The sequence below is a fragment of the Heterodontus francisci genome, chromosome 8 (genome assembly GCF_036365525.1).
Source record: "Heterodontus francisci isolate sHetFra1 chromosome 8, sHetFra1.hap1, whole genome shotgun sequence".
Classification (NCBI taxonomy): domain Eukaryota; kingdom Metazoa; phylum Chordata; class Chondrichthyes; order Heterodontiformes; family Heterodontidae; genus Heterodontus; species Heterodontus francisci.
In genome coordinates this window covers 79,813,696-79,839,570 of record NC_090378.1, presented here as the reverse complement: position 1 = coordinate 79,839,570, position 25,875 = coordinate 79,813,696, and the positions used below count along the sequence as shown (strand labels likewise).

General features: G+C 42.6%; 1 protein-coding gene and 1 long non-coding RNA gene across 10 annotated transcripts in view; one reads left to right on the top strand and one right to left on the bottom strand.

The window, feature by feature from the left end:
• LOC137372941 (uncharacterized) overlaps positions 1-23,258 on the top strand; it is a 31,132-nt gene extending 7,874 nt beyond the window's left edge. Inside the window, exons 2-3 of the long non-coding RNA XR_010975531.1 lie at positions 17,473-17,598; positions 23,001-23,258. This is a non-coding gene — a long non-coding RNA (uncharacterized lncRNA). The remainder of the gene's footprint in view (positions 1-17,472; positions 17,599-23,000) is intronic.
• Positions 1-25,875, bottom strand: part of axdnd1 (axonemal dynein light chain domain containing 1) — a 344,655-nt gene that overhangs the window by 303,953 nt on the left and 14,827 nt on the right. For all 9 annotated transcript variants that reach the window (XM_068037450.1, XM_068037454.1, XM_068037449.1 and 6 more), the window contains exon 3: positions 16,364-16,483. In XM_068037450.1, the coding sequence (XP_067893551.1) occupies positions 16,364-16,483 (120 nt within the window). The remainder of the gene's footprint in view (positions 1-16,363; positions 16,484-25,875) is intronic.

Here is a 25,875-nt window from a genome sequence, read left to right as displayed (position 1 = left end):
CAGAGAGTATTACCATCTTTCAGATGGCCTATTTTTTAATAAATATGGCTAGTCATAAATATCCTAGATATTAAAAGGGTCTGGGAAACTTTCTTCAATACATATCTCCCCACTTAAAGAGACACAGAGAAGGGTTCTTGTAGTTGTATACAGAATGCTACATGAGACGATTTATTAACTTTTATATACTTATTAAAGAACTGAACATGCAATACACTTTAAGTGGTTAAGTATACCACAATATCAAAGATTACTAGGAGAATACATAATCTTATTTCTAAAATAGAATCCAAAAGTTTAACCTTGGTAATGTTATAGTAAAATATTTTAGACTATCCATCAAAATTTAAAGTAAGCTATTACCTTAAATTCCCCGAGTAAGCCATAGGTTGAGAAGCATTGATGAGGAATTCAATACTTCTGGTTTCTTGTTTTAAAACACCCATGTTTATACTGTTTCTTAGGTATCATCTGACCTTTTAGTATATACCTTTGTGTGTGTTTTTCCTGCTTTTGAGATCCATATATGGCGATATCATTAGCTACCATCCCCACAATACTTTTGCTGGAAATCCCCTACTCTTGAAGTTGTAAGCTTTTATATGGTCAAAATGTTTATAATTGGGTTTACTTGGCATCGGTTTCTGTAAGTACCATTTATTTTATTATTTTATTATCTATAATTGTTTTTTATGGTTCCTTGATCGCTTCTTTTGAGTCAATCTGTCAACATTACCAACACTATCAACTAATTAAGTTTCTAGCTACTCTTAATGACATCACACAGGATGTTTCAATGTGTGTTTATCCTCCAATTCCCTGACAACAGAGACCCTGAAATGGATTTCCCAACTTAAAAGGTGTTTCTGGTTCACATTCTATTGTAACAGGGACCTTGGAAGACCTTGAAATTTTTAATTCTATTTCTTAAAGGGAATTTCAGTGAGTCTTGAAAACTGATCATTTATTCAATCATTAATTCTAAAAGGTTTAATACATTAACTATATCTAAATTCTACCTAATTAAGCCTATTATACCTACGTTTCAACACAGTAAAGCTACCAATTGTTGGACTTCATCAACGTGATGTGCAATGCTTTCTCGTCTTCTGACTGAGACTTACTTCTCTCTGGGTCTTGCCTCAGGTCTGTTTTGCTGTGGACATGTAGCGGCTTGTGATTATGCTATGTCTTGCTGCTGTTGCCGTGTTGCTGCACCTGTCTTCTGTTGGCTCGTGTCCTACCGTGGCTTCTGGCTGCATCTTTGGAGCCAGAATTCCTCATAGGCGGACCCAATGTCCTTTTACACCGTATGCCTTGCACAGGTCTCGAAATGCAGGGCAATTTCGCCATGAGTGGGACCCACCACACTTACCACGCTTGCTTGCACTTTTCAACCTGGTTATAGTGCTGAGACTTTTCACTGCATCTAGTTCTTGCAAGCGCTGTTGTCCAGCTATGAAGTATTATCTGCCATCTTCCAGCAGTGCATCGATGCGGTGACCTCTCTTTTTCCCCAAGAGGTCTTTCTGAAATGCTTCAATACAATCACCAGCTCCATTATTCAGTCTGACAGCTCTGCTTCTGTGAATTCACATTCATTGCACTTGCTATGGCATCTGCTTACAAACTGGTCTATTGATTCCTGTGGCTGTTGCCTGTAGGACATCAATTCCAGGTGGTGAAATTGAAAATTCACTCTTAACCTAAGCTGATCTTCCAGCACTTTCTATAGCTTTGCGGGATATTTCTAGTCCTCTTCAGATATGCCTGAGATATTGATTCTGTACAATCCCTCATTTCCAATCGCTATCATTATTTTTAGAGCTTGCTTCTCTGATTTTACCATCATTTGGTCTGTGAAGGGTAACTGCATTCTCTGTTTGAACAGGTGGAACTCAGATAGGATATCTATGCATTTCCAGTTCAAGCTGGGAAAATTGGTATTCATGTTTCTGCTATTGTTTTGCTTTCAACTTGCTTTAAGAACTTGCTTTGTGACTTTGTACTGCTTTTCCGATAATAAATTCTCTTGGCTGGTTTGATTGACAGCAGCAGCTTGTCTGTTTGTCTAGCTTCCAGCACTCTAGTCTGTTTTGTTTATACAACTGTGCAATAGGTATTTCAAGTGTCTTTTTGCTAGTTTGTTTATACAGCCGTTCAAGAGGCAATTCGTAATGTTTGAGTGGTTTTATGAGTTTTTTAAAACTCAGACTGAGTTAATGAAAAGTCTTCATGGTTGAGTGGTTTTAATGGGATTTCTTTTTATTGCTCTAGCTGCAAGCTGCAATAATGGAGGCTTCCCACACTTTTTTGCTGTTGGGTGCCTCCTGTAATAGCAGACCACCGTTCAGCCTGGAAGGGGGGTCAGGTTTTCTTCATTTTTTTAACAGAGGCTTTGAAAAAGATCAATTTTTAGGCACTTCAGAGCTTTTTGAAAAAAAAAATCTATCTGCTGAAGGAATTCAAAGCTTTTTTTTAAAGCAGTATCCCTTGGCCATCGCTTGAGGCAAGTGTTTTCTTCTTTCCTTGCTTGGGCAAGTATTTTTCTTAACTTTCTCTCTTTCAGCTGTAGGGAGGTAGTTTTTAAAAGCTGTTTTCCTGTGGTGTTCAACTTGGGTTTTTTTCTCACCACCGTTGCCACCATGCAATGAGAAGCTTTTTTTAATCCCACAGTTGCCACCATGCAATGAGAAGCTTTTTTATTTTGTCTGATGCAACATAAATGAGATGCCTGGAGTTCATGTTGATTGAAGATCTCATAGAGGTTTACTAAACAACTAACAAATATATACAGCGCAGAGCTAACTATTTACAGAACTTGCCTCTTGGTATTACAGTAGCAGAGTGAGACTGGCATGTTCTCACATGACTATATCCTGGTACTTGGCTCATTAACATACTAAAGATCTTAAAAGTACATTACTCTTAAAGGCAATCACACTACACCATCCGCAAAAGCAGGACAAATCAAACCCAGCTAATTACCGCTCCATCAGTCTGATCTCAATTACCAGCAAAGTGATTGAAGGTATCACCAACAGCATTATCAAACTGCACTCATTCACAACATGCTCACCAATGTTCAGTTCGGGATCCGCCAGTATCACTTGGCTCCAGGTCGCATTACAGCCTCAGCTCAAACATGTACAAGAGCTGAATTCCAGAGGTGAAGTAAGAGTGAATGCCCATGACATCAAAGCAGCATTTGGCCAAGAGTGGCATCAAGGGGTACTAGTAAAATTGAGTTCAATGGGAATCGGGGGAAAACTCTCCACTGGCTGGGCAATCATCTCAGCCCCAGGATATCCCTGCAGGAGGTCCTTTGGGCAGTTTCCTAGGCCCAGCCATCTTCAAATGCTTCATCAATGACCTTCCCTCCATCATCAGGTCAGAAGTCGTGATGTTCAACGATGATTGCCACTGTTCTATTCTATTCACAGCTCCTCAGATACCAAAGCAGTTTGTGCCCACAAGCAGCAAGGGCTCATCAATATTCAGGCTTAGGCTGATAAATGGCATTTAACATTTGCACAACACAAGTGCCAGGCAATGACCATCACCGGAAAGGGAGAGTCTAACTACCTCCTACTAACATTCAATGGCATACCTATTGCTAAATTCCAGAAAGCTTGTTGTGGAAGGATGATGCTGGAGCCTATCTTTACTCAGTTTACTGTACAGTTATTGTATAGAGTGGCAGGATTACAAACATGTAGCTCCTCACTCAAAAGCCTCCACCAGCCTCAATAAATGTCTGCTTATAAGTGCTCAAGTAAGACCCCAATTAACACCCTCCACCTGCATATAATTAAACAATTGATACATAATTAACAGATTAACACCTATCATCGAATACCGCATCATCAGCATCCTTGGGGTCACCAATGACTAGACGTTTAACTGGACCAGCGACATAATTACTGTGGCTTCAAGAGTAGGTCAAAGGCTCTGTATTCGTGGCAAGTGGCTCACTACTCAACTCCCAAAGCCTTTCCACCATCTACAAGGGACAAGGCAGGAGTGTGATGGAATACTCTCCACTTACCTGGATCAGTCCAGCTCCAACAACACTCAAAAAGCTTCACATCATCCAGGATGAAACAGCCTGCTTGATTAGCACCCCATCCCCTACCTTAACTATTCACTACAATAAGCTACAAAATAGTGCAAAAGCTACAAAAAGTATGAAAACAAACTAGCAACAGATATCAAATCAACAAAAAAAATTACAATTATATTAGAAAAAAGGTGGTCAGAAACAATGTGAGCCCCTTAAAAACTGATAACAGTGATATTATTAATGAAAATAGTGTCATAGAGTTACACAGCACAGAAACAGGCCCTTCGGCCCATCGTGTCTGTGCCGGCCATCAAGGACCTAACTATTATAATCCCATTTTCCAGCACTTGGCCTGTAGCCTTGTATGCTATGGCATTTCAAGTGCGCATCTAAATACTTCTTAAATATTCTGAAGGTTCCTGCCTCTATCACCCCGTTAGGCAGCATGTTCCAGATTCCAACCACCCTCTGGATGAAAACTTTTTTCTTCAAATCCCCTCTAAACCTCCTGTCCCTTACCTTAAATCTATGCCCCCTGGTTATTGACACCTCCGCCATGGGAAAAAGTCTCTTCCTATCTACCCTATCTATACCCCTCATAATTTTGTATACCTCAATCAGGTCCCTCCTCAGCCTTCTCTGCTCTGAGGAAAACAACTACAGCTTATCCAGTTTCTCTTCATAGCTGAATTGCTCCAGCCCAGGCAACATCCTGGTGAATCTCTTCTGCACCCTCTCCAGTGCAATCACATCCTTCCTATAGTGTGGCGACCAGACTGTACACAGTGCTCCAGCTGTGGCCTAACTGACGTTTTATACATCATAACCTCCCTGCTCTTATATTCTATAGCTCGGCTAATAAAGGCAAGTATCGCATATGCCGTCCTAACCATCTTATCTACCTGTGTTGCTGCCTTCAGTGATCTATGAACAAGTACACCAAGGTCCCCCTGACTCACACTTCTCAGGATTAAATTCCATTTGCAACTGCTCTGCCCATCTTACCAGCCCATCTATATCATCCTGTAATCTAAGGCTTTCCTCCTCAGTATTTACAACACATTTTAGCTAGCTTAAAAGTGGATAAATCCCCAGGCCCAGATGAGATGTATCCCAGGCTGTTATGTGAGGCACGGCAGGAGATTGCAGGGGCTCTGACACAAATTTTCAAATCCTCTCTGACCACAGGAGAGGTGCCAGAGGACTGGAGGACAGCGAATGTGGTACCATTATTCAAGAAGGGTAGTAGGGATAAACCAGGTAATTACAGGCCAGTGAGTCTAACATCAGTGGTCGGGAAACTATTGGGAAAAGTTCTGAGGGACAGGATTAATATCCACTTGGAGAGGCAGGGGAGATTATGTCGAACAAATTTGATTGAATTTTTCGAGGAGGTGACTAGGTGTGGAGATGAGGGTAAAGCAGTTGATGTAGTCTACATGGATTTCAGTAAGGCTTTTGATAAGGGCCCGCATGGGAGATTGGTCAAGATGGTAAGAGCCCATGGGATCCAGGGAAATTTGGCAGATTGGATCCAAAATTGGCTTAGTGGCAGGAGGCAGAGGGTGCTGGTCGAGGGTTGTTTTTGCGATTGGAAGCCTGTGACCAGTGGTGTACCACAGGGATCAGTGCTGGGACCCTTGCTGTTTGTAGTGTACATTAATAATTTAGACATGATTATGGGAGGTATGATCAGTAAGTTCGCAGATGACATGAAAATTGGTGGTGTCGTAAATAGTGAGGAGGAAAGCCTTAGATTACAGGACAATATAGATGGGCTGGGAAGATGGGCAGAGCAGTGGCAAATGGAATTTAATCCTGAGAAGTGGGAGGTGATGCATTTTGGGAGGACTAACAAGGCAAGGGAATATACAATGGATGGTAGGACCCTAGGAAGTACAGAGGGTCCATAGATCACTGAAGGCAGCAGCACAGGTGGTTAGGAAGGCATATGGAATTCTTGCCTTTATTAGCCGAGGCACAGAATATAAGAGCAGGGAGGTTATGATGGAGCTGTATAAAACGGCAGTTAGGCCACAGATTGCACTGGAGAGGGTGCAGAGAAGATTCACCAGGATGTTGCCTGGGCTGGAGCGTTTCAGCTATGAAGAGAGACTGGATAGGCTGGGGTTGTGTTCCTTAGAGCAGAGAAGACTGAGGGGAGACCTAATTGAGGTATACAAAATTATGAAGGGCATTGATGGGGTAGATAGGAAGAAACTTTTTCGCTTAGCGGAGGTATTAATAACCAGGGGGCATAGATTTAAGGTAAGGGGCAGGAGGTCTAGAGGGGATTTGAGGAAAACATTTTTCACCCAGAGAGTGGTTGGAATCTGGAACACACTTTCTGAAGGGGTGGTAGAGGCAGGAACCCTCACAACATTTAAGAAGTATTTAGATGCGCACTTGAAAAGCCATAGTATACAAGGCTACGGGCCAAGTGCTGAAAAATGGGATCAGAATGGATAGGTGCTTGATGGCCGCATGGACACGATGGGCCGAAGGGCCTGTTTCTGTGCTGTATAACTCTATGACTCTCTAAAATAAGAAAATGGCAGACATGTTGAATAATTACTTTATGTCAATATTTACAGTAGAGGAAGAGGTCAGCATGCTGGACATCCCCAGGAAACTAATATTGAATCAGGGACAGAGAGGCATCAAAATTAATGTAAGCAAAATAACAGTAATGAAAAAAATAATGGTACTAAAGTTGACAAACCCAGACACATATGATTTTCATCCAAGGATTTTAAAGGAAATAGGTGAGAACAATGCAAATCCTCCAACTTTAATTTTACCAAAGTTCTCTCAGCTCAGGAATCGTTCTTTGAGATTGGAAAATTACACGTCACTCCACTTTTTAGGAAAAGTAAGAGAGGAAAACCAGGAAATTATAGACCAGTTAGCCTAACATTTGTTGTTAGTATGGGAGTATGTATGTTCCGATGAAGGGTCACTGACCCGAAACGTTAACTCTGCTTCTCTTTCCACAGATGCTGCCAGACCTGCTGAGTGGTTCCAGCATTTCTTGTTTTTATTTCAGATTTCCAGCATCCGCAGTATTTTGCTTTTATTTGTTGTTAGTATATTACTACAGCCTATAATTACAGATAGGGTGACTATCACCTTGAAAATTTTCTGCTGATCAGAGAGAGCCAGTATAGATTTGTAAATGCGAGGTCATGTCTGGCAAACCTGATAGAATTTTTTGAAGAGGTGACCAAGCAAGTGGACAGGGGAATGTCTATGGATGTTATTTATATGGACATACAGAAGGCATTTGATAAAGTCCCTCATAAGAGTCTGTTTGCTAAAGTTGAAGCTCATGGAATTGAAGGCAAAATATTAACAACTTAAATGATGGGATAGAAAGCTACAAATCCAAATTTGCCAATGGCACAAAGGTGAGCAGGATTGTAAACAGTGTAGCTGGAAGCATAAAATTACAAAGCAATATTAATAGATTAAGTGAACGGGCAAAACTGTGACAAATGGAGTTCAATGTAGGAAAATGTGAGGTCATCTGCTTTGGACCTAAATGGTGAAAAGCTAGAAACTGTGGAGGTTCAAAAAGACATGGGGGTCCATGTACATAGATCATGGACAGGTATGGAAAATAATCAAAAAGGCTAAAAGGAATGCTGGCCTTCGGTTATGGGACCAGAATACAAGAAGGTAGAAGTCATGCTTCAGCTATACAAAGCCTTGGTTAGACCATACCTGGAGAAATGTGAGCAGTTCTGAGCACGACACATCAGGAAGGAAGTAACAGCTTTGGAGGGAGCGCAATCATGTTCAGCCAGAACTGTCAACTGGATGTTCCATCTCGGCCTCCTCTTGAAATCCCCAGCATCACAGATGCCAATCTTCAGCCGATTCAATTCACTCCGCGCGATATCAAGAAACGGCTGAAGGCACTGGATACCGCAAAGGCTATGGGCCCTGACAACATTACAGCAATAGTACTGATGACCTGTGCTCCAGAACTTGCCGGGCCCCTAGCCAAGCTGTTCCAGTACAGCTACAACACTGGCATCCACCTGGCAATGTGGAAAATTGCTCAGGTATGTCCTATACACAAAAAGCAGGACAAATCCAACCCAGCCAATTACCGCCCCATCAGTCTACTTTTGATCATCAGTAAAGTGATAGAAGGTGTCACTGACAGTGCTATCAAGCGGCACTTGCTTAGCAATAACCTGCTCACTGATGCTCAGTTTGGATTCTGTCAGGGCCACTCAGCGCCTGGCCTCATTACAGCCTTGGTTCAAACATGGACAAAAAAGCTGAACTCAAGAGGTGAGGTGAGAGTGACTGCCCAAGACATCAAGGCAGCATTTGACTGGGTATGGCATTAAGGAGCCCTAGCAAAACTGGAGTCAATGGGAATCAGGGGGAAAATTCTCCGCTGGTTGGAGTGATACCTAGCGCAAAGGAAGATGGTTGTGGTTGTTGGAGGTCAATCACCTCAGCTCCAGGACATCACTGCAGGAGTTCCTCAGGGTAGTGTCCTAGGCCCAACCATCTTCTGCTGCTTCATCAATGACCTTCCTTCAATCATAAGGTCAGAAGTGGGGATTTTCGCTGATGATTGCACAATGTTCAGCACCATTCACAATTCCTCAGATACAGAAGCAGACCGTGTAAAAATGCAGCAAGACCTGGACAATATCCAGGCTTGGGCTGATAAGTGGCAAGTAACATTTACACCAGTACCAGGCAATGACCATCTCCAACAAGAGAGAATCTAACCATCTCCCATTGACATTCAATGGCATTACGATCACTGAATCTCCCACTATCAACATCCTGGGGGTTATCATTGACCAGAAACTGAACTGGAGCAGCCATATAAATACCATGGCTACAAGAGCAGGTCAGAGGCTAGGAATCCTGTGGCGAGAAACTCATCTCCTGACTCCCCAAATCCTGTTCACCTCCTGACTCTCAAAGCCTGTCCACTATCTACAAGGCACAAGTTAGGAGTGTGATGGAATACCCTCCACTTTCCTGGATGAGTGCAGCTCTAACAACACTCAAGAAGCTCGACACCATCCAGGACAAGTAACCCGCTTGATTGGCTCCCCATCCATAAACATTCACTCCCTCCACCACCGGCGCAGAGTGGCAGCAGTGTGTACCATCTACAAGATGCACTGCAGCAACGCACAAAATCTACTCAGACAACACCTTCCAAATCCGCGACCTCTACCACCTAGAAGGAGAAGGGCAGCAGAGGCATGGGAACACCTGCACCTGCAAGTTCCCCTCCAAGCCACACATCATCCTGACTTGGAACTATATCACATTTCCTTCACTGTCACTGGTCAAAATCCTGGAACTCTCTTCCTAATATCACTGTGGGTGTACCTACCCCATATGCACTGCAACAGTTCAAGAAGGCAGCTCACCTCCACCTTCTCATGGGCAATTAGGGATGGGCACTAAATGCTGGCCTAGCCAGTGACACCCACATCGCATGAAACAAATAAAAAAAGAGACAGGGTTTTTCAGTATCAAGTGACACCCCACAGGTTAATGGGTGCTCAAGAAACTTCTCAGAGAATAGTGAACCCAGTAGTGGCCAGTGTTCCTAGCTGTGCAGCTCACCTGGCTGAGGTGATGGATTATCAGGATACTTGGAAGGAAAACATGGAACAACTGGAAGACTATGTTTGGAACGTTGCAATGGGCAGAATGGGACAACCTTTGAGGGAAAAATTAAAGCCAAAAATGTTTTGATGGAGTTTGTTGTTATAGTCTTATAATTTTTGGAAATTGTACATATTTTGTGGAATAATAAAGTTATTGCAGAAGCTTTGTCACGAATTTAACCATGTTAAGTTGCATGGATGGCGATGGTATAAAGAAAATGCAGTAAATTATCAGTAGAATGAATGCTGCGTGAATGCAAAAAAATTGTTAGAGTGTGTTTTCTAGTTTATTTTTGTTTGCATTCACGCAGCATTCATTCTACTGATAATTTACTGCATTTTCTTTATACCATCACCATCCATGCAACTTAACATGGTTAAATTCGTGACAAAGCTTCTGCAATAACTTTATTTTTCCCCAAAATATGTACAATTTCCAAAAATTATAAAATAATACAAGTTGATGACACCTCCGCCCTGGGCAAAATGAAATGCCATTCTTAGAAAATGCGTTTCATTACAATGCAAAAAAATTGTTAGAGTGTGTTTTCTGGTTTATTTTTTTTTTGCATTGTAATGAGACGCATTTTCTAAGAATGGCATTTCATTTTGCCCAGGGCAGAGGTGTCATCAACTTGTATTATTTTTCTCGTCGGATTAAAACAGTGTGCCTTTAAGACTCGGTTAAAAACTGTGTGCCTTTAAGACAGGGAGAGAAGTTTTGGATTTCTGGGGCACAGTGTGCCACAGCTGTACTTTGTTACCTAGGAAACAGCAGGAGAGAGAGAGGTCACATGGTATAATGTTTCGATTTGAATGTGTGTAAAACTAGCAAAACCCAGTCTGAACCAGTTTGTTTTGAAAGACTCTTCAGCGAGGCGTGCTACTGAAGAGCTGGCTATTTTCTCTCAGCAAAAATTCTGCAGGGAGCTACGGGCAAAGTTGATTGCGTAAGGAAAGAAAAAGCCTTTTTTTTCAAGAGAGCGTTTGTATTGTTGAAGATAGTAAAACTCCTTTTCTTTACTTCCAAGCAAGGAAGTATTTGCTTCAAGATTGAATCTCTCTTGACCGATTAAGTTTGCTGGAATTCGAAGTAAAGTTTCAACTGAGATACTGTCAGTTTTAAAATTCAAGTTGACCTTTGCTGTGCTGATTGTTGAAGGAAATGTTGATGCCTACTGCAGCTGAAGTATTTTGAGTGCCTATTAAGAACAGACAATTCCATCAAATCCACATGGAGACTTCAAGTAGCCTTTGATCATTTTTACATGAGAATACCTCATCCGTCAGGATCGTAACCCACAAAGACTTACTTATTTGTTTATTCTTAAGCAACAACTAATTTTTAAAAACACCACTTTTAATACCAGTTAACTACTGTGACTTTAGAATGTATGTGTGTGAATGGGGAAGTTCGGTTAAAATAAGAAGTTATAAGGTCTTTAGACATCGGTTTATCTTAATAGTGTTTAAGATTTAGTTTAACAAATAGTTAATTTGTTATTGTCTAAAGATACCTGGTTTGGTCTGTTTTATTCCAGGGGTTACTAGAATGTTCAATTTGGCTGTTTTCCGGTTGGGTGGGAAAACTTTAATAATATGCTGCAAACTGTGGACTGACGGGACTGAATTGACAGTGTGTTGCTCCCACCACCTAGTAGGGCAAGGGCAGCAGCTGCATGGGAACATAACTAATTCCAAGTTCCCCTCCAAGTCCCTATTTTAGACCTGGTAATGTGTATTGAGTCAGGATTGATAAATGACCTCATAGTAAAGGATCCTCTAGGTAAGAGTGATCATAAGAGTGACGAGAGACAGAGAGAGACAGAGAGAGAGACAGAGAGAGAGACAGAGAGAGAGACAGAGAGAGAGACAGAGACAGAGACAGAGACAGAGAGACAGAGAGAGAGAGAGAGAGAGAGAGAGAGAGAGAGAGAGAGAGAGAGAGAGAGAGAGAGAGAACACAGCAGGAGCAGAGCAAGGGAAAAATCGAAAAGTGACATCAGAGTGACATCACAGTCGACAAAGAGAGCAGGGAAACAGAAAGCTGTCTGGGGTGAGTGTACTGGTAAGTTTTTAATTTAATTTAATCTCAATCAATCAAATATAAAATAAGACTTGATCGATTCAGTAGTATATAAACTAAAAACTAAAGCAGATTTTATAATTTATCTTCAAGAGTGAGAGAGAAAGAGACCAGTGGGGAGTGTATTCACAAATTCGGACAACATAATACATAAGCTGTATTAAGTATTATTAGCACTTATCAGTATTCGTATGGTTTACTAATAGTAGTAAGGTTTATTAGAATTGGCAAGCTTTATTAGCATTGGTAAAATCTATTACCAGTAGGAAGGTCTACATATCTGTGTAATCAAGAAAAGTATAACTTTAGAACAAGTGAGTAGCTGGTGAGTATTTTTTTGAGTAAGGTTTATCTTAACTAGTGAACTGTATTGATTGTTAGTAGGATTTATCAGTATTAGTAAGGTTTTATTAATAATTCTAAGGTGTTGTAGTATTAGTAAGGTTTTTTTATCAATAACAAGGGTCAACTAATAAATAAAGGAATGGCAGGGATGCTTCAACCTTGAGAGTGCACCTCCTGTGCTACGTGGGAGCTCCAGGATACTTCCCGTATCCTGGAGAACCATTTGTGCAGGAAGTGTTGTCAATTGCGGCACTGAGCTCCGAGTTTTGGAACTTCAGCAGCAGCTGGCAACACTGCAGTGCATTCATGAGGATGAGAGTTATATGGAAAGAACATTTATAGATGTGCTCACCCCACAGCTTAAGAGTATGCAAGGAGAGAAGGAATGGGTGACCACCAGGCAGTCAAAAAGAATCAGTACAGGAGACCCCTGAGTCCATCTCACTCTCCAACAGGTATTCGTTCTGAATACTGAGGAAAGTGATGCTTCACCTGGGGAATGCAGCCAGAGCCAAGTCCATGGCACCATGAGTGGCTCAGCTGCACAGGGAAGACTGGAAGAGCAATAGTGATAGGTGATTCAATAGTCAGGGGAACAGACAGGTGTTTCTGTGGCCGCAGACGTGAATCCAGGATGGTGAGTTGCCTCCCTGGTGCCAGGGTAAAGGATGTCACTGAGCAGCTGCAGAGCATCCTGAAGGAGGAGGGTGAACAGCCAGCAGTCGTGGTCCACATCAGAACCAACGACATAGGTAGAAAGAGGGATGTGGATCTGCAGTCAGAATTTAGGGAGCTAGGTAAGAAATTAGCAAGCAGGACCTCAAAAGTAGTAATCCCTGGATTACTCTCAATGCCATGCACAAGTGAGTATAGAAATAGAAGGATAAGACAGATGAATGTGTGGCATGAAAGACGATGCAGGAGGGTTGCATCTGAACAGAGCCAGGACTGAGTTCCTTGCGGGACGTTTTGCTAGTGCTAGTCTGGAAGGGGAGTGGATACCTGAGGGTAGACTCAGTTGGAACTAAATCAGAAATGAAAATGGAAGGCAGAAAATTAACGAATGAGTTTGGAAGACAGAGGAAACAAATGTTAAAAAATAAAAAAAACAGAGTTTGGCAGCGCTCAAGGATATCTATTTCAATGCAAGGAGTATAGCAAATAAAGCAGATGAGCTGATGGAACAGATAGACACATGGCAGTATGACATCATAGCTATTACAGAAACATGGCTTAAGGAGGGACGGGAATGGCAGCTCAAAGTTCCTGGTTACAGGGTTTTCAGACGCAATAGGGAAGGGGATAAGAAAGGAGAGGGAGTGGCAATTTTGGTCAAGGAAACTATTATAGCTGTGAGGAGGGATGATATGTTGGAAGGTTCATCAGATGAGGCCATATGGATTGAGCTAAGGAACAAAAAAGGGGCAATCACACTACTGGGTGTGTACTACAGACCCCCAAACAGTCAGAGAGAGATAGAAGAGCAGATATGTAGGCAAATCTCTGAGAAGTGCAAGAACAATAGGGCTGTAATAGTATGGGATTTTAATTACCCCAATATTAACTGGGATAGTTTTAGTGTGAAAGGAATTGAGGGAGCAGAATTCTTGAGGTGCATTCAGGAGAATTCTTTTGCCCAGTATGTAGCAAATCCAACAAGATAGGGCGCTGCTTTAGACTTAGTTTTAGGAAATGAAGATGGGCAGATGGAAGGGGTGGCAGTGGGAGAGCATTTTGGTGGTAGTGATCAGTACCCACCATCGTGTTGTGTGGCACTACCACCGTGCTGAATGGGATAGATTTTGAACAGATCTAGCAACTCAAAACTGGTCACCCATGAGGTGCTGTGAGCCATCAGCAGCAACAAAATTGTATTCAACCACAATCTGTAATCTCATGGCCCAGCATTTCCCCCACTCTAGCAGTACCATCAAGGCAGGAGTCCAACCACAGTTCAATGAAGAGTGCAGGAGGGCATGCCAGGACCAGCACCAGGCATACCTCAAAATGAGGTGTCAGCCTGGTGAAGCTACAACACAGAACTACTTGCATGCCAAACAGCGGAAGCAGCATACAATAGACAGGGCTAAGCGATCCCACAACGAATGGATCAGATCTAAGCTCTGCAGTCCTGCCACATCCAGTCATGAATGCTGGTGGACAATTAACTAACAGAAGGAGGAGGCTCCACAAATATACCCATCCTCAATGATAGGGTAGCCCAACACATCAGTGCAAAAGACAAAGGCTGAAGGGTTTGCATCCATCTTCAGCCAGAAGTGTCAAGTGAATGATCCAACTCAGCCTCCTCCTGAGGTCCCCAGCATCATAGATGCAAGTCTTCAGCCAATCCGATTCACTCCACGTAATATCAAGAAATGGCTGAAAGCACAAGATTTTGCAAAGGCTATGGGCCCTGACAACATTACAACAATAGCACTGAAGACTTGTGCTCCAGAACTAGCCATGCCTCTAGCCAAGCTGTTCCAGTAGAGCTACAACACTGGCATCTACCTGACAATGTGGAAAATTACCCAAGTATGTCCGTTACACAAAAAACAGGACAAATCCAACACAGCCAATTACTCTATCAGCAAAGTGATGGAAGGGATTGTCGATAGTGCTATCAAGTGGCACTTCACAGCAATAACCTGCTCAGTGACGCTCTGTTTGGATTCCGCCAGGGCCATTCAGCTCCTGACCTCATTACAGCCTTTGTCCAAACATGGACAAAACAGCTGAACTCCAGAGATGAGGTGAGAATGACTGGCCTTGACATCAAGGCTACATTTGACAGGATATGGCATCAAGGAGCCCTAGCAAAACTGGAGTCAATGGGAATCGGGGGAAAACTCTGCTGGTTGGAGTCATACCTAGCACAAAGGAAGATAGTTGGGGTTGTTGGAGGTCAATCATCTCAATTCAGGACATCACTGCAGGAGTACCTCAGGGTAGTGTGCCCTAGGTCCAACCAACTTCATCTGTTTCATCAATGACCTTCCTTCCATCATAAGGTCACTGATGATTGCACAATATTCATCACCATTGGCAACTCCTCAGATAATGAAGTAGCCCGTGTAGAAATATCCAGGCTTGGGCTGATAAGTGGCAAGTAGCATTGGCGCCACACAAGTGCCAGGCAATGACCATTTCCAACAAGAGAGAATCTAACCATTTCGCCTTGATGTTCAATGGCATTATCATTGCTGAATCTCCCACTATCAACATGCTGGGGGTTACCATTGACCAGAAACTGAACTGGACCAGCCACATAAATACAACAAGAGCAGGTCAGAGACTGGGAATTTTGAGGTTAGTAACTCAGCTGCAGACTCCCCAATGCCTGTCCACCATCTACAAGGCACAAGTCAGGAGTGTGATGGAATATTCTCCACTAGCCTGGCCGGGTGCAGTTCCAACAACACTCAAGAAGCTCAACACCACCTAGGATAAAGCAGCCCACTTGATTGGCACCCCATTTAACACCTTCAACATTCACTCCCTTTACCACCAACGCACAGTGGCAGCAGTGTGTACCATCTACAAGATGCACTGCAGCAACTCACCAAATCTCCAGAAAGACAAGGGCAGTGGATGCATGGGAACACCACCACCTGCAAGTGCAGCTCCAAGCCACACACCATCCTGACTTGGAACTATATTGCCGTTCCTTCACTGTCGCTGGGTCAAAATCCTTCCTTCCTAACTGTATTGTGGGTGTACCTACACCTCAAGGACTGCAGCAGTTCAGTAAAGCAGCTCACTACCGCCTTCTCAAGGGCAATTAGGGATGGGCAATAAATGCTGGCCTAGCCAGCAATGCCCACGTCCAATGAACGAATAAAAAAAAGGGTCACTGGATAGTGATCAGCAGCAAATACAATAACTGATTTTTCCTTTCCCCATCTGTAGTCCAGCTGCCTGAATTGTAATTATATATCTCAGTCTGTCCCCTGGCTTAAATCAGCTAACTCAACTGGTACACACTGGAAACCAAACCTGGTCTATATGGCTTAGTCCAACACCAGGTTTTGGTGTTACTCACCATTACTCACTAGTTCATCAGGACTAGTACTGAAGAAGATCTAGGCAAGGGAAATGATAATTCTTTCAAAAAGTTGTTTAAAAGATTTCAGGATTGAAACTTTACTCTTTAAATTTTGGTCTTGATACTTAGCAAGTTTCAATGTTCACACTTCAGCATGCACCTACCTGTTTGTTCCTTTAAATGCATGCAAGTATCAGAGTCTGACTGGTCGCTCTCCCCAGATTTTGCTCTTTCACCAAAACAAGCACATATGTTCAACATCTGTTCAGAAGTTGGAGTGGACTCTGTAGAAAATAAAATATAACTGTGGTTTTCATTAGCTTCCAAGTTGATTGAAATCTTCATTCTATATGCAGAGCAGACACTTAAGCTGCAACAGCATGCACATTGTATAATCTTTGACAGTAGTACACCGATCATAGCACTTAAAACATAAACCATTTCCTGTTCAGTTTTCTATTTGATATACATACATTTATATAGCACTTTATCTAATATTGAATCATTTCAAAGTACTTCACACAATAACTTGCTTTTGTTATGTAGGAAGATGCTGCAGCTATCCTGCATTAGAAATAACCTCTGGACAGCAGTGAGATGAAAAACTGAGTTGTTTTTCTTGCTGATATTCTTGAAGGGAGCAATATTTTTGTCAGAGTATCAAGGGATCTGGAACAAAGGCAGGTAAATGGAGTTATAAGGCATCGATCAGCAATGATCTAATTGAATAGTGAAACCAGCTCGAGGGACTGAATGGCCTATTCTTGTTTCTATGCTTTAAGTGTTCAACAGAAGACCAGGAAAACTCCTGCTCTTCTTAAAATAATGCTATGAATTCTTTAACACCTGACTGAATGATCCAAATAGCTATTTGGGATCCAACTTTGTCTCATTTGAAGGCTGCCACACCACTGATAATGTAGCACTCTCTCACTATTGCAATGAAATTGCAGAACTAATGAAAGGCCACAGACCTGAAACCTTAACTCTGTTTCTCTTTCCACAAATGTTGCCTGACCTGCTGAATATTTCCAGCATTTTCTGTTTTTATTTCAGAATTCCAGCATCTACAGTATTTTGGTTTTATTAAATATTAGCCTAAATTCTTTACTGAGGTCCTCTAGTGGGTGTCCTGCAATCTTCTGGCCCAGAGGCAAGAGTCTCATCAACCGAATCAGATTTCTATCGTGGGCCAATTCCTTCAATTTCTCAGTTTATAAATACATTGTTCACATTGTCCTGCCAAAATGTATGACTTCTCAATTCTTTACAGTAAGAATGGATCTTGCAGCTATTAAAATGCACTGCCAGGCTGAAAGACTTTCCGAAGGAAAATGAAGCTGCTGTAATCAACTGTCTTCACCAGCAGGCTTTGAGAAGCGTCAGGCACTGCTAATGGGTAAATTTCTTTTAGAAACTTGCTGGATTGCTAAGCTGTGATACATTAACTTTGTTTTCTATATAGCAGATAAAGCCAGGAAATACAATCAGTTCAGACATTATAGGCAGTTCAGAAGGCTAATCAAGCAAAGTGATGCAATCAGTTCAAACAATACAATGAGTTCAGTTCATAGAATAGAATAGAAATATACAGCATGGAAGGAGGCCATTCACCCATCATCTCCATACCAGCCGACAAGGAACCATCCAGCTTAACCCCACTTTTCGACTCTTGTTCTTAGCCTTGTAGGTTACGGCACTTCAAGTGCATATCCAAGCAAATGTTGTGAGGGTTTCTGCCTGTACCACCCTTTCGGATGGTGAATTCCTGATCCCTACCACCCTTGAATGAAAACATTTTTCCTCGAATCCCCGCTAAAGCTCCCTGGTAATGGACCCCTCAGCCAAGGGGAATAGGGCCTTTCTATTCCACTGTATCTAGACAACTCATAATTTTATGCACTTCAATTAAGTCTCCCCTACCCTGTTCCAAAGAAAACAACCCTAGCCTATCTAATCTTTTCTCATAACTAAATTTCTCCAGTCCAGGCAACATCTTCATAAATCTCCTCTCTAGTGCAATCACCTCTTTCATATGTTGCAGTGACCAGAACTGCACCCAGTACTGCAGCTGTGGTCTAACCAGGCATTTGTACAGTTCCAGCATAACCTCCCAGCTCTTATATTCTATGCCTCAGCTAATAAAGGCAAGTATCTCGCATGCCTTCTTAACCACTTTATCTACCTGTCCAGCCACCTTTAGGGATCTGTGGACATGCACTCCAAGATCCCTCTTTCCTCTACTCTTCTCAGTATTCTACCATTTATTGTGTATTCTCTTGCCTTGTTAGCTTTCCCCAAATATATTGCTTCACAATTCTCCAGATTGAACTCCATTTTCCACTGTTCCACCCACCACACTGGTCCATTGATATTTTCCTGCAATCCACAGCATTCTTCTTCATTATCAACCACAGGGCCAATTTTTGTATCACCTGCAAGCTTCTTAATCATATCCCCTATTTTCAAGTCCAATTCATTTATATATACAACAAAAAGCAAGGGACCTAGTACTGAGCCCTGCAGAACCCCACTGGAAACAGCTTTTCAGTCACAAAACCACCCATTCACCATTACCCTTTGCTTCTTGCCTCTGAGCTAAATTTGGATCCAACTTGCCACTTTGCCTTGCATTCCATGGGCTTTAACTTTCGCAACCAGTCTGCCCTGTGGGCTCTTATCAAAAGCCTTGCTAAAATCCTTATAGACTAAATTAAATGCACTACCCTCATCGACACTCCTTGTTACCTCTTCAAAAGATTCAACCATGTTAGTCAGACTCAATCTTCCCTTAACAAGTCCATGCTGATTGTCTTTGATTAATCCATATCTTTCTAAATGAAGATTTATCCTGTCCCTCAGAACTATTCCAATAATTTTCCCACCGCCGAGGTTAGGCTGACTGGCCTGTCCCTACTTGGTCCACCCTTTTCTTACTTTTTAAACAATGGTACAATGCTAGCTGTCCTCCAGTCCTCTGGCACCAAGCTTATAGCCAGAGAGGATTGGAAAATGATAGTCAGAGCCTTTGCTATTTCTACTCTTGAAACCTTAATGGGATTTCAACTGGGCTTTGGGATTGATCCATTTTCAAAGATGATCGACCCCTTAATACTTCCTCACTCGCTATGTTAATTTCATTTAATATTTCACACTGCTCCTCCCTGATTGCCTCGGTATCATCTCTCTCTTTTGTCAAAATAGACACATTCATTAAGAACCATATTCACGTGCTCCGCCTCCACACAAACGTTACCCTCTTTCTTCAGTTATCCTCTTACTCATTAAGTACTTATAAAAAAAAACTTTGGGATTTCCTTGATTTTACTTGCCAATATTGTTTTCATGTCCTCTCTTCGCTTTCCTAATTTTCTTTTTGTTACATCCGAGGTGGGAGGAGTGCATAACAACATAAGAAAAAGGAGCAGGAGTAGGCCATTCAGCCCCTCAAGCCTGCCCTGCCATTCAATAAGATCATGGCTGATCTGTCCCAGGCCTCAACTCCTCTTTCGGGCCTGCTGCACATAACTCTCGACTCCCCGAGATTTCAAAAATCTATCTGCCTCCTCCTTAAATACATTTAGTGACTTAGCCTGCACAACTCTCTGAGGTAAAGAATTCCAGAGATTCACCAATCTCTGAGAGAAGAAATTCCTTCGCAGCTCAGTTTTAAATGTATGACCCTTATTCTGTGACTATGTTCGAGATTCCCCCACCAGTGGAAACATATTCTCAACAGCTACCCTGTCAAGCCCCCTTAGAATCTTATATGTTTCAATAAGATCACCTCTCATTCTTCTAAACTCCAATGAATAAAGGCCATTCTTGATAAGACAACCCCTTTATCCTTAGTGAACCTTTTCTGAACTGCCTCCAATGCTAGTATATCCTTCCTTAAATATGGGGACCAAAACTGTGTGCAGTACTCCAGGTTTGGCCTCATCAACACTCTGTACAGTTGGAACAAGACTTCCCTATTTTTAAACTCTAACCCCCTAGCAATAAAGGCCAAAATTCCATTTGCCTTCCTAATTACTTGCTGCACCTGCATGCTAACTTTTGTGTTTCATGTACAAGAACACCCAGATCCCTCTGCACCGTTTATTCTAGTCCCACTTCTCCACAGGTCACGATATATGTTTGAATTTTTCCACTTATCGATACAGTCAATCTTATATTCTATTTTGCCCCACAATAAAACACACCAACCAGGTTTCTTTAATAATCAACAAAATTATCAGTTTATTATAAAACAAGTATTAACCAATAATGAAGTAAACGTACAGACACAGATTGAAATATTAAAGCCCCTTATTTATCCTAGCGCCACCACCCCCCCCCCTCCACATACACCGACCCATCCATACACAGGTTAACTGGGAAAAAAATAAAGGGATTTTTGTTTATAGTGTTGTTACAAAGAAAACAAAACAGTACCACTTAGGTGGAAAACTTGTCCTTGGTTTTGGTTTGGCATCCCAAATGCATCTAGATGGCTGTCACTGGGATCGTCCTAGAACAGTTCTTTCGAGGCAATGCTGAAGATCAGTTTGGGTAGGCTTTCCAAGAAATGCAGCCAGAGAGGCTTCAGATAGGTCTTACATCAGAAATACGGCAACAAGCTTTTAGTTCCCACACATTCAATAGGCAGGATTTCTTCAAATACAGTTGGAAATAGGAAACTGACACACTCTATGCAGGATTTCTTTTCAAGAGAAAGAGATGAGCTGGGTGTTCTTCTGGCATGCAAAAACAAACTGTCTGTTGTAACAGCTCAAACTGAAACTATAAACATTCCAGAAGCCAAGCCTCCTGACCTCTATATATTTTGACCTGTCACTTTTTCGTAAACATCTCCCCAAGTCAAAAACAATGCCTGCTGATTATGCACAGACAGGTGCCTTCCAGGAAAACTTGTTTACAAGCCAAATCCAGGAACCCTCTGGTGACATCTTTAAAAAAAAACAAAGCTCACATCTCTTCAAGATTCCAGATGAATTAATGTCCATAATTCAACTGTAGATCCTTAAAACATACTTTATTAAAAAAAAAGCACTCTCGTAACTTTTTTAATTTCATCACTACATTTTTTATACTCCTTTAGGTTTTCTGCAATATTGAGCTCTTGGTATCTATCATAACCTTCCATTTTTTGTCTGTATCCTATCCTTTAAGCCCTTGTCATCCGGGGGCTCTGGATTTGTTAATCCCACCCTTTTCATTAAGGGAATATACTTGCTCTGAACACTCACCATCTCTTCCTTGAATGCTTCCCATTGATCTGGCACTGATTTACCTTCAAATAGTTGTTTCCAGTCCAGTTCAACTAAATCACAACTGAGCTTCGTAAAATTAGCTTTCCCCCAATTGAGAACTTTTATTACAGGTCTATCTTTATCCTTTACCAATTTAGGCATGCCACAGCCTGCCAGACTGAACATTGAGTTCAATAATTTCAGAGCAAGACAGGCCCCCCCCCCTTTTTATTTTTAGTTATTTTTTTCTTTTTGCTTTATTATTTTTATTTGTTTATTTTATTTTAGTTTGTTTAGTTTGTTTCTACTGTGTGTACCCACCTTTTTTTCATGCTTGTGCTTGGGGCCAGGGCTGTTCATTTTTCTGTCAATTGACACCCTCTCTGTATTAACGCTTTGTCTTTCACCACACCATTAACATACCGTTTGCCTTTGCTCCATGACCTTCTGTTCAGTTATTCTCTGTGACCTTGTCCTATCAACACTTATCTCTTGCCTCACCCCTGCTTTACTTGATTAAAACCTTTCACATTTCTAATATTTGTCAGTTCTGATGAAGGGTCACTGACCGGAAACGTTAACTCTGCTTCTCTCTCCACAAATGCGGCAGATCTGTTGAGTATTTCCAGCATTTCTTCATTTTATTGCCCCTCCCTTGTTGGGCTTGCTACATACTGGCTAAAAAAAAAAAGCTCTTCTGAATGCATTTTAAGAATTCCGCTCCCTTTCAGACTAATTCCATCCCAGTTATTATTAGGATAGTTGAAAGCCTGCACTATTACTACCCTCTTGTTTTTGCACTCTCAGAGATTTGCCTACATATTTGCTCTTCTATATCCCTCTAACTGTTTGGAGGTCTATATTCACTGCCGGTAGTGTGTTTGCCCCTTTTTTGTTCTTCAGTTCAACCCATATGGCCTCATTTGATGACCCTTCTACAATATCATCCCTCCTCACAGCTATAATTGCTTCTTTAATCAATATTGCAACCCTCCCCTCCCCCTTTCTTTCCCTCCTCCCTATCTCATCTGAAAACCCTGTAACCAGGAATGTTGGGCTTCCATTCCTGCCCTTCTTTCAACCAAGTCTCAGCAATAGCTTTAATATCATGTGTCAATCTGTGATCTCAGCTCATCTCCCTTATTCCCCAGTTTTCTTGCATTGAAGATAGCTCCAAAAGGTTGTGAAATGAGACTTTTGCTGTCATGAGTTTCTTTGTGTTATCTTAGCAACACAATGAGGTACATGGATTCCAGTTCCTTGAAGATCTCTGGAAGGTTTATTTACAGCTAAACTAATATATACAATACAGAGCAAACTATACACAGAACCATTGTCCAGGGTGTTACAGTGCAGAAACTATGGACTCTAGTCACATGACTGTATCCTGGTATTTAGTTCATTGGCATACTGAGTTCTGAAAGGGACATCATTGTTAAAGCGATCATCCAACATCTGCCATTGAGAGGAGACAGGACACAAGTTAACAAGTTTTGCACAATGTATATTCTGACTGAGCAACTCACAGAATATGTATGTTTGAAAGATTAACAGCTCAGACAACTCAAGCCGAACCTTTGGAGGGAACACCCCTCACAGCCTTTGCATGATGGGAATTTACTGATCAGAACAAGAACTGTATAAAAGATGGTGACAAGAAGACATCAGTACCTCAGATGGAACAGGTTCGTCAGCCAGACATCTCACCTATAAGGCCTACAACCCAAGTTGGACTGATCAACCAAGGGGTGATTGTATCTTGAAACATTATTGGTGTGCTGCTCGAATTTATAGTAATAGCGATTGTGGTTGTGAATCAGTTTTAAACGATAATAAAATCTGAATAACGAAACTTGGGTGTCTTCTGTAATTTCTCGTAAATCTCACACATGAATCAGCAATCTGTAGGTCTCAGGAGTGATGTCTTACAATGTCCTACAATCTTCTGGCAGAGACAAGAGTCTCATCAACTGTATCAGATTTCTATAGTGGACCAACTCCTCAATTTCTCAGTTTATAAATACATTGTTCACATTGTCCTACCAAAATGCATCACTTCTCACTTCTTGGCATTAAATTTCATCGGCCATGCATCTACCCATTCCTCCAATCGATGTCCTCTTGAAGTTTATCACTATCCTCTTCACAGTTCACTATACTTCCAAATTTTGTGTCATTTGCATATTTTGAAATTGTGCCCTGTACATCCAAGTCTATGTTATCAGTATATATTAAGAAAAGCAATGGTCTTAGTACTGACCCCCATGGAACACAACTGTATACCATCCTCCAGTCCGAAAACAACCATTCACACTACTGGTCCTGTCCCTTCCCACTTACACCCGTTACTCTGCTGACGCCCTACTTGATTTCGACAATTTCCAGTTTCCTGGCCCTAACCGCCTCCTCTTCAATATGGATGTCCAATCTCTCTATACCTCCACCCCCACCACGATAGTCTGAGGGCTCTTCGCTTCTTCCTTGAACAGAGGCCCAACCAATCCCCATCCACCACCACCCTCCTCTGCCTGACTGAACTTGTTTTCACATTGAACAACTTCTCCTTCAACTCCACTCACTTCCTTCAAATAAAAGGTGTTGCCATGGGTACCTGCATGCGTCCTAGTTATGCCTGTCTTTTTGTGGGGTATGTTGAACATTCCTCATTCCTGTCCTACTCAGGCCCCCTTCCCAAAAGTGGAAAACTTCATCAACTTTGCTTCCAATTTCTACCCTTCTCTCACCTTCACACGGTCCATCCCGACACTTCCCTTCCCTTCTTTGACTTTTCTGTCTCCATCTTTGGGGATAGGCTGTCCACGAATATTCATTACAAACCCACCAACTCCACAGCTACTTTGACTACACTTGCTCACACCCTGCCTCCTGTAAGGACTCCATTCCATTCTCCCAGTTTCTTTGTCTCCGCGCATCTGCTCTGATGATGCAACCTTCACAACAGCGCTTCTGATATGTCTTCCTGATTACTCAATCAAAGATTCCCCCTCACTGTGATTGACAGGGCCCTCAACCGTGTCTGACCCATTTCCTGCACTTCTGCCCTCATTCATTTCCCTCCCTCCCAGATCCACGACAGGGTTTCCCTTGTCCTCACTTTCCACCCCACCAGCCTCTACATCCAAAGGATCATCCTCCATTTCCGCTACCTCCAGCATGAAGCCATCTCCAAACACATCTTCTCTTCCCCTCCCCTGTCAGCATTCCAAAGGGACTGTTCCCTCTGCAACACCCAGGTCTACTCCTCCATTGCCCCCAACACCTTGTCCCCTTCCTACGACACCTTCTCATGCAATCGCAGAAGGTGTAATACTCGCACTTTTACCTCCTCTCTCCTCACCATCCAAGGCCCCAAACACTCCTTCCATGTGAAACAGCAATTTACTCATACTTCCTTCAAATTAGTATACTGCATTCGCTGCTCACGTCTTTACATTGTGGAGCCCAAACACAGATTGGGTGACCGCTTTGCGGAACACCTGCGCTCAGTCCGAAAGCATGACCCCGATCTTCCGGTTGATTGACATTTCAACACCCCACCCTGCTCTCATGCCCACATTTCTGTCCTTGGCCTGCTGCAGTGTGCCAGTGAACATCAACGCAAGCTCGAGGAGCAGCACCTGATTTTTTGATTAATTGCCAATTAAGGGCCTCCTCCTGCTGCTGCGGGTATTTAACCCTCGGCGGCTGGATGGCAAAGACCCCAAGAAGCCTGCCTGGTAAAACTAGGCGGCCTTCTTGTGGGCTGGTGGGGTCCTCCTGATTGGGCACCCTGTGCCCCACGGAGAGCCGCCCCTGAAGCCCCAACTATCCCCAGCGCACAACACTCCCCGCACCCCACATTGTCCCCGGCAAGGCCTTAAAACCTTACCTCCTTTACCTCCACGCATCCTTCCTGTTGCCTCCAATGGCTGGGTGTAGTCCCAGAAGTGGCCACCGCTCCTGGTGACACTGCTGGGACTAAGAGCTGCCAGCCTGCTGATTCAGCAATGCCTCCCTACAGACGCTGCTCCAGGCTGCAAGGGAAAGGCAGGAGGTCCTCTTCTCTAGGGGTGGGAAGAGGAGACCAGCCCGCCTGGCCAAGCCAGCCTGGACCAAGATAGTGGAGGAGGTCAGCATTCATGGAGGTACGCCAAGTACCTGGATCCAGTGCTGGAAAAGGGTCAGTGACCTGATCTGATCTGCCAAGGTGAGTGTTCCATTCAAATCCAACCCTTTGGGCTTACTTGCATCAGAGGGAGAGAATGCATTTGGTGCTCAGGAAGGGACCACCCAGCCATGGCAAAGGAATTCTGGAGTCGGCAATGGGCATGAGGCATGGCTGCATCTCAGTGAGAAGTGCCTGTCTATCAATGCATTCCACTGCCTAGTCCCTCAAGAGTGGCCATATGCAGGAGACATAT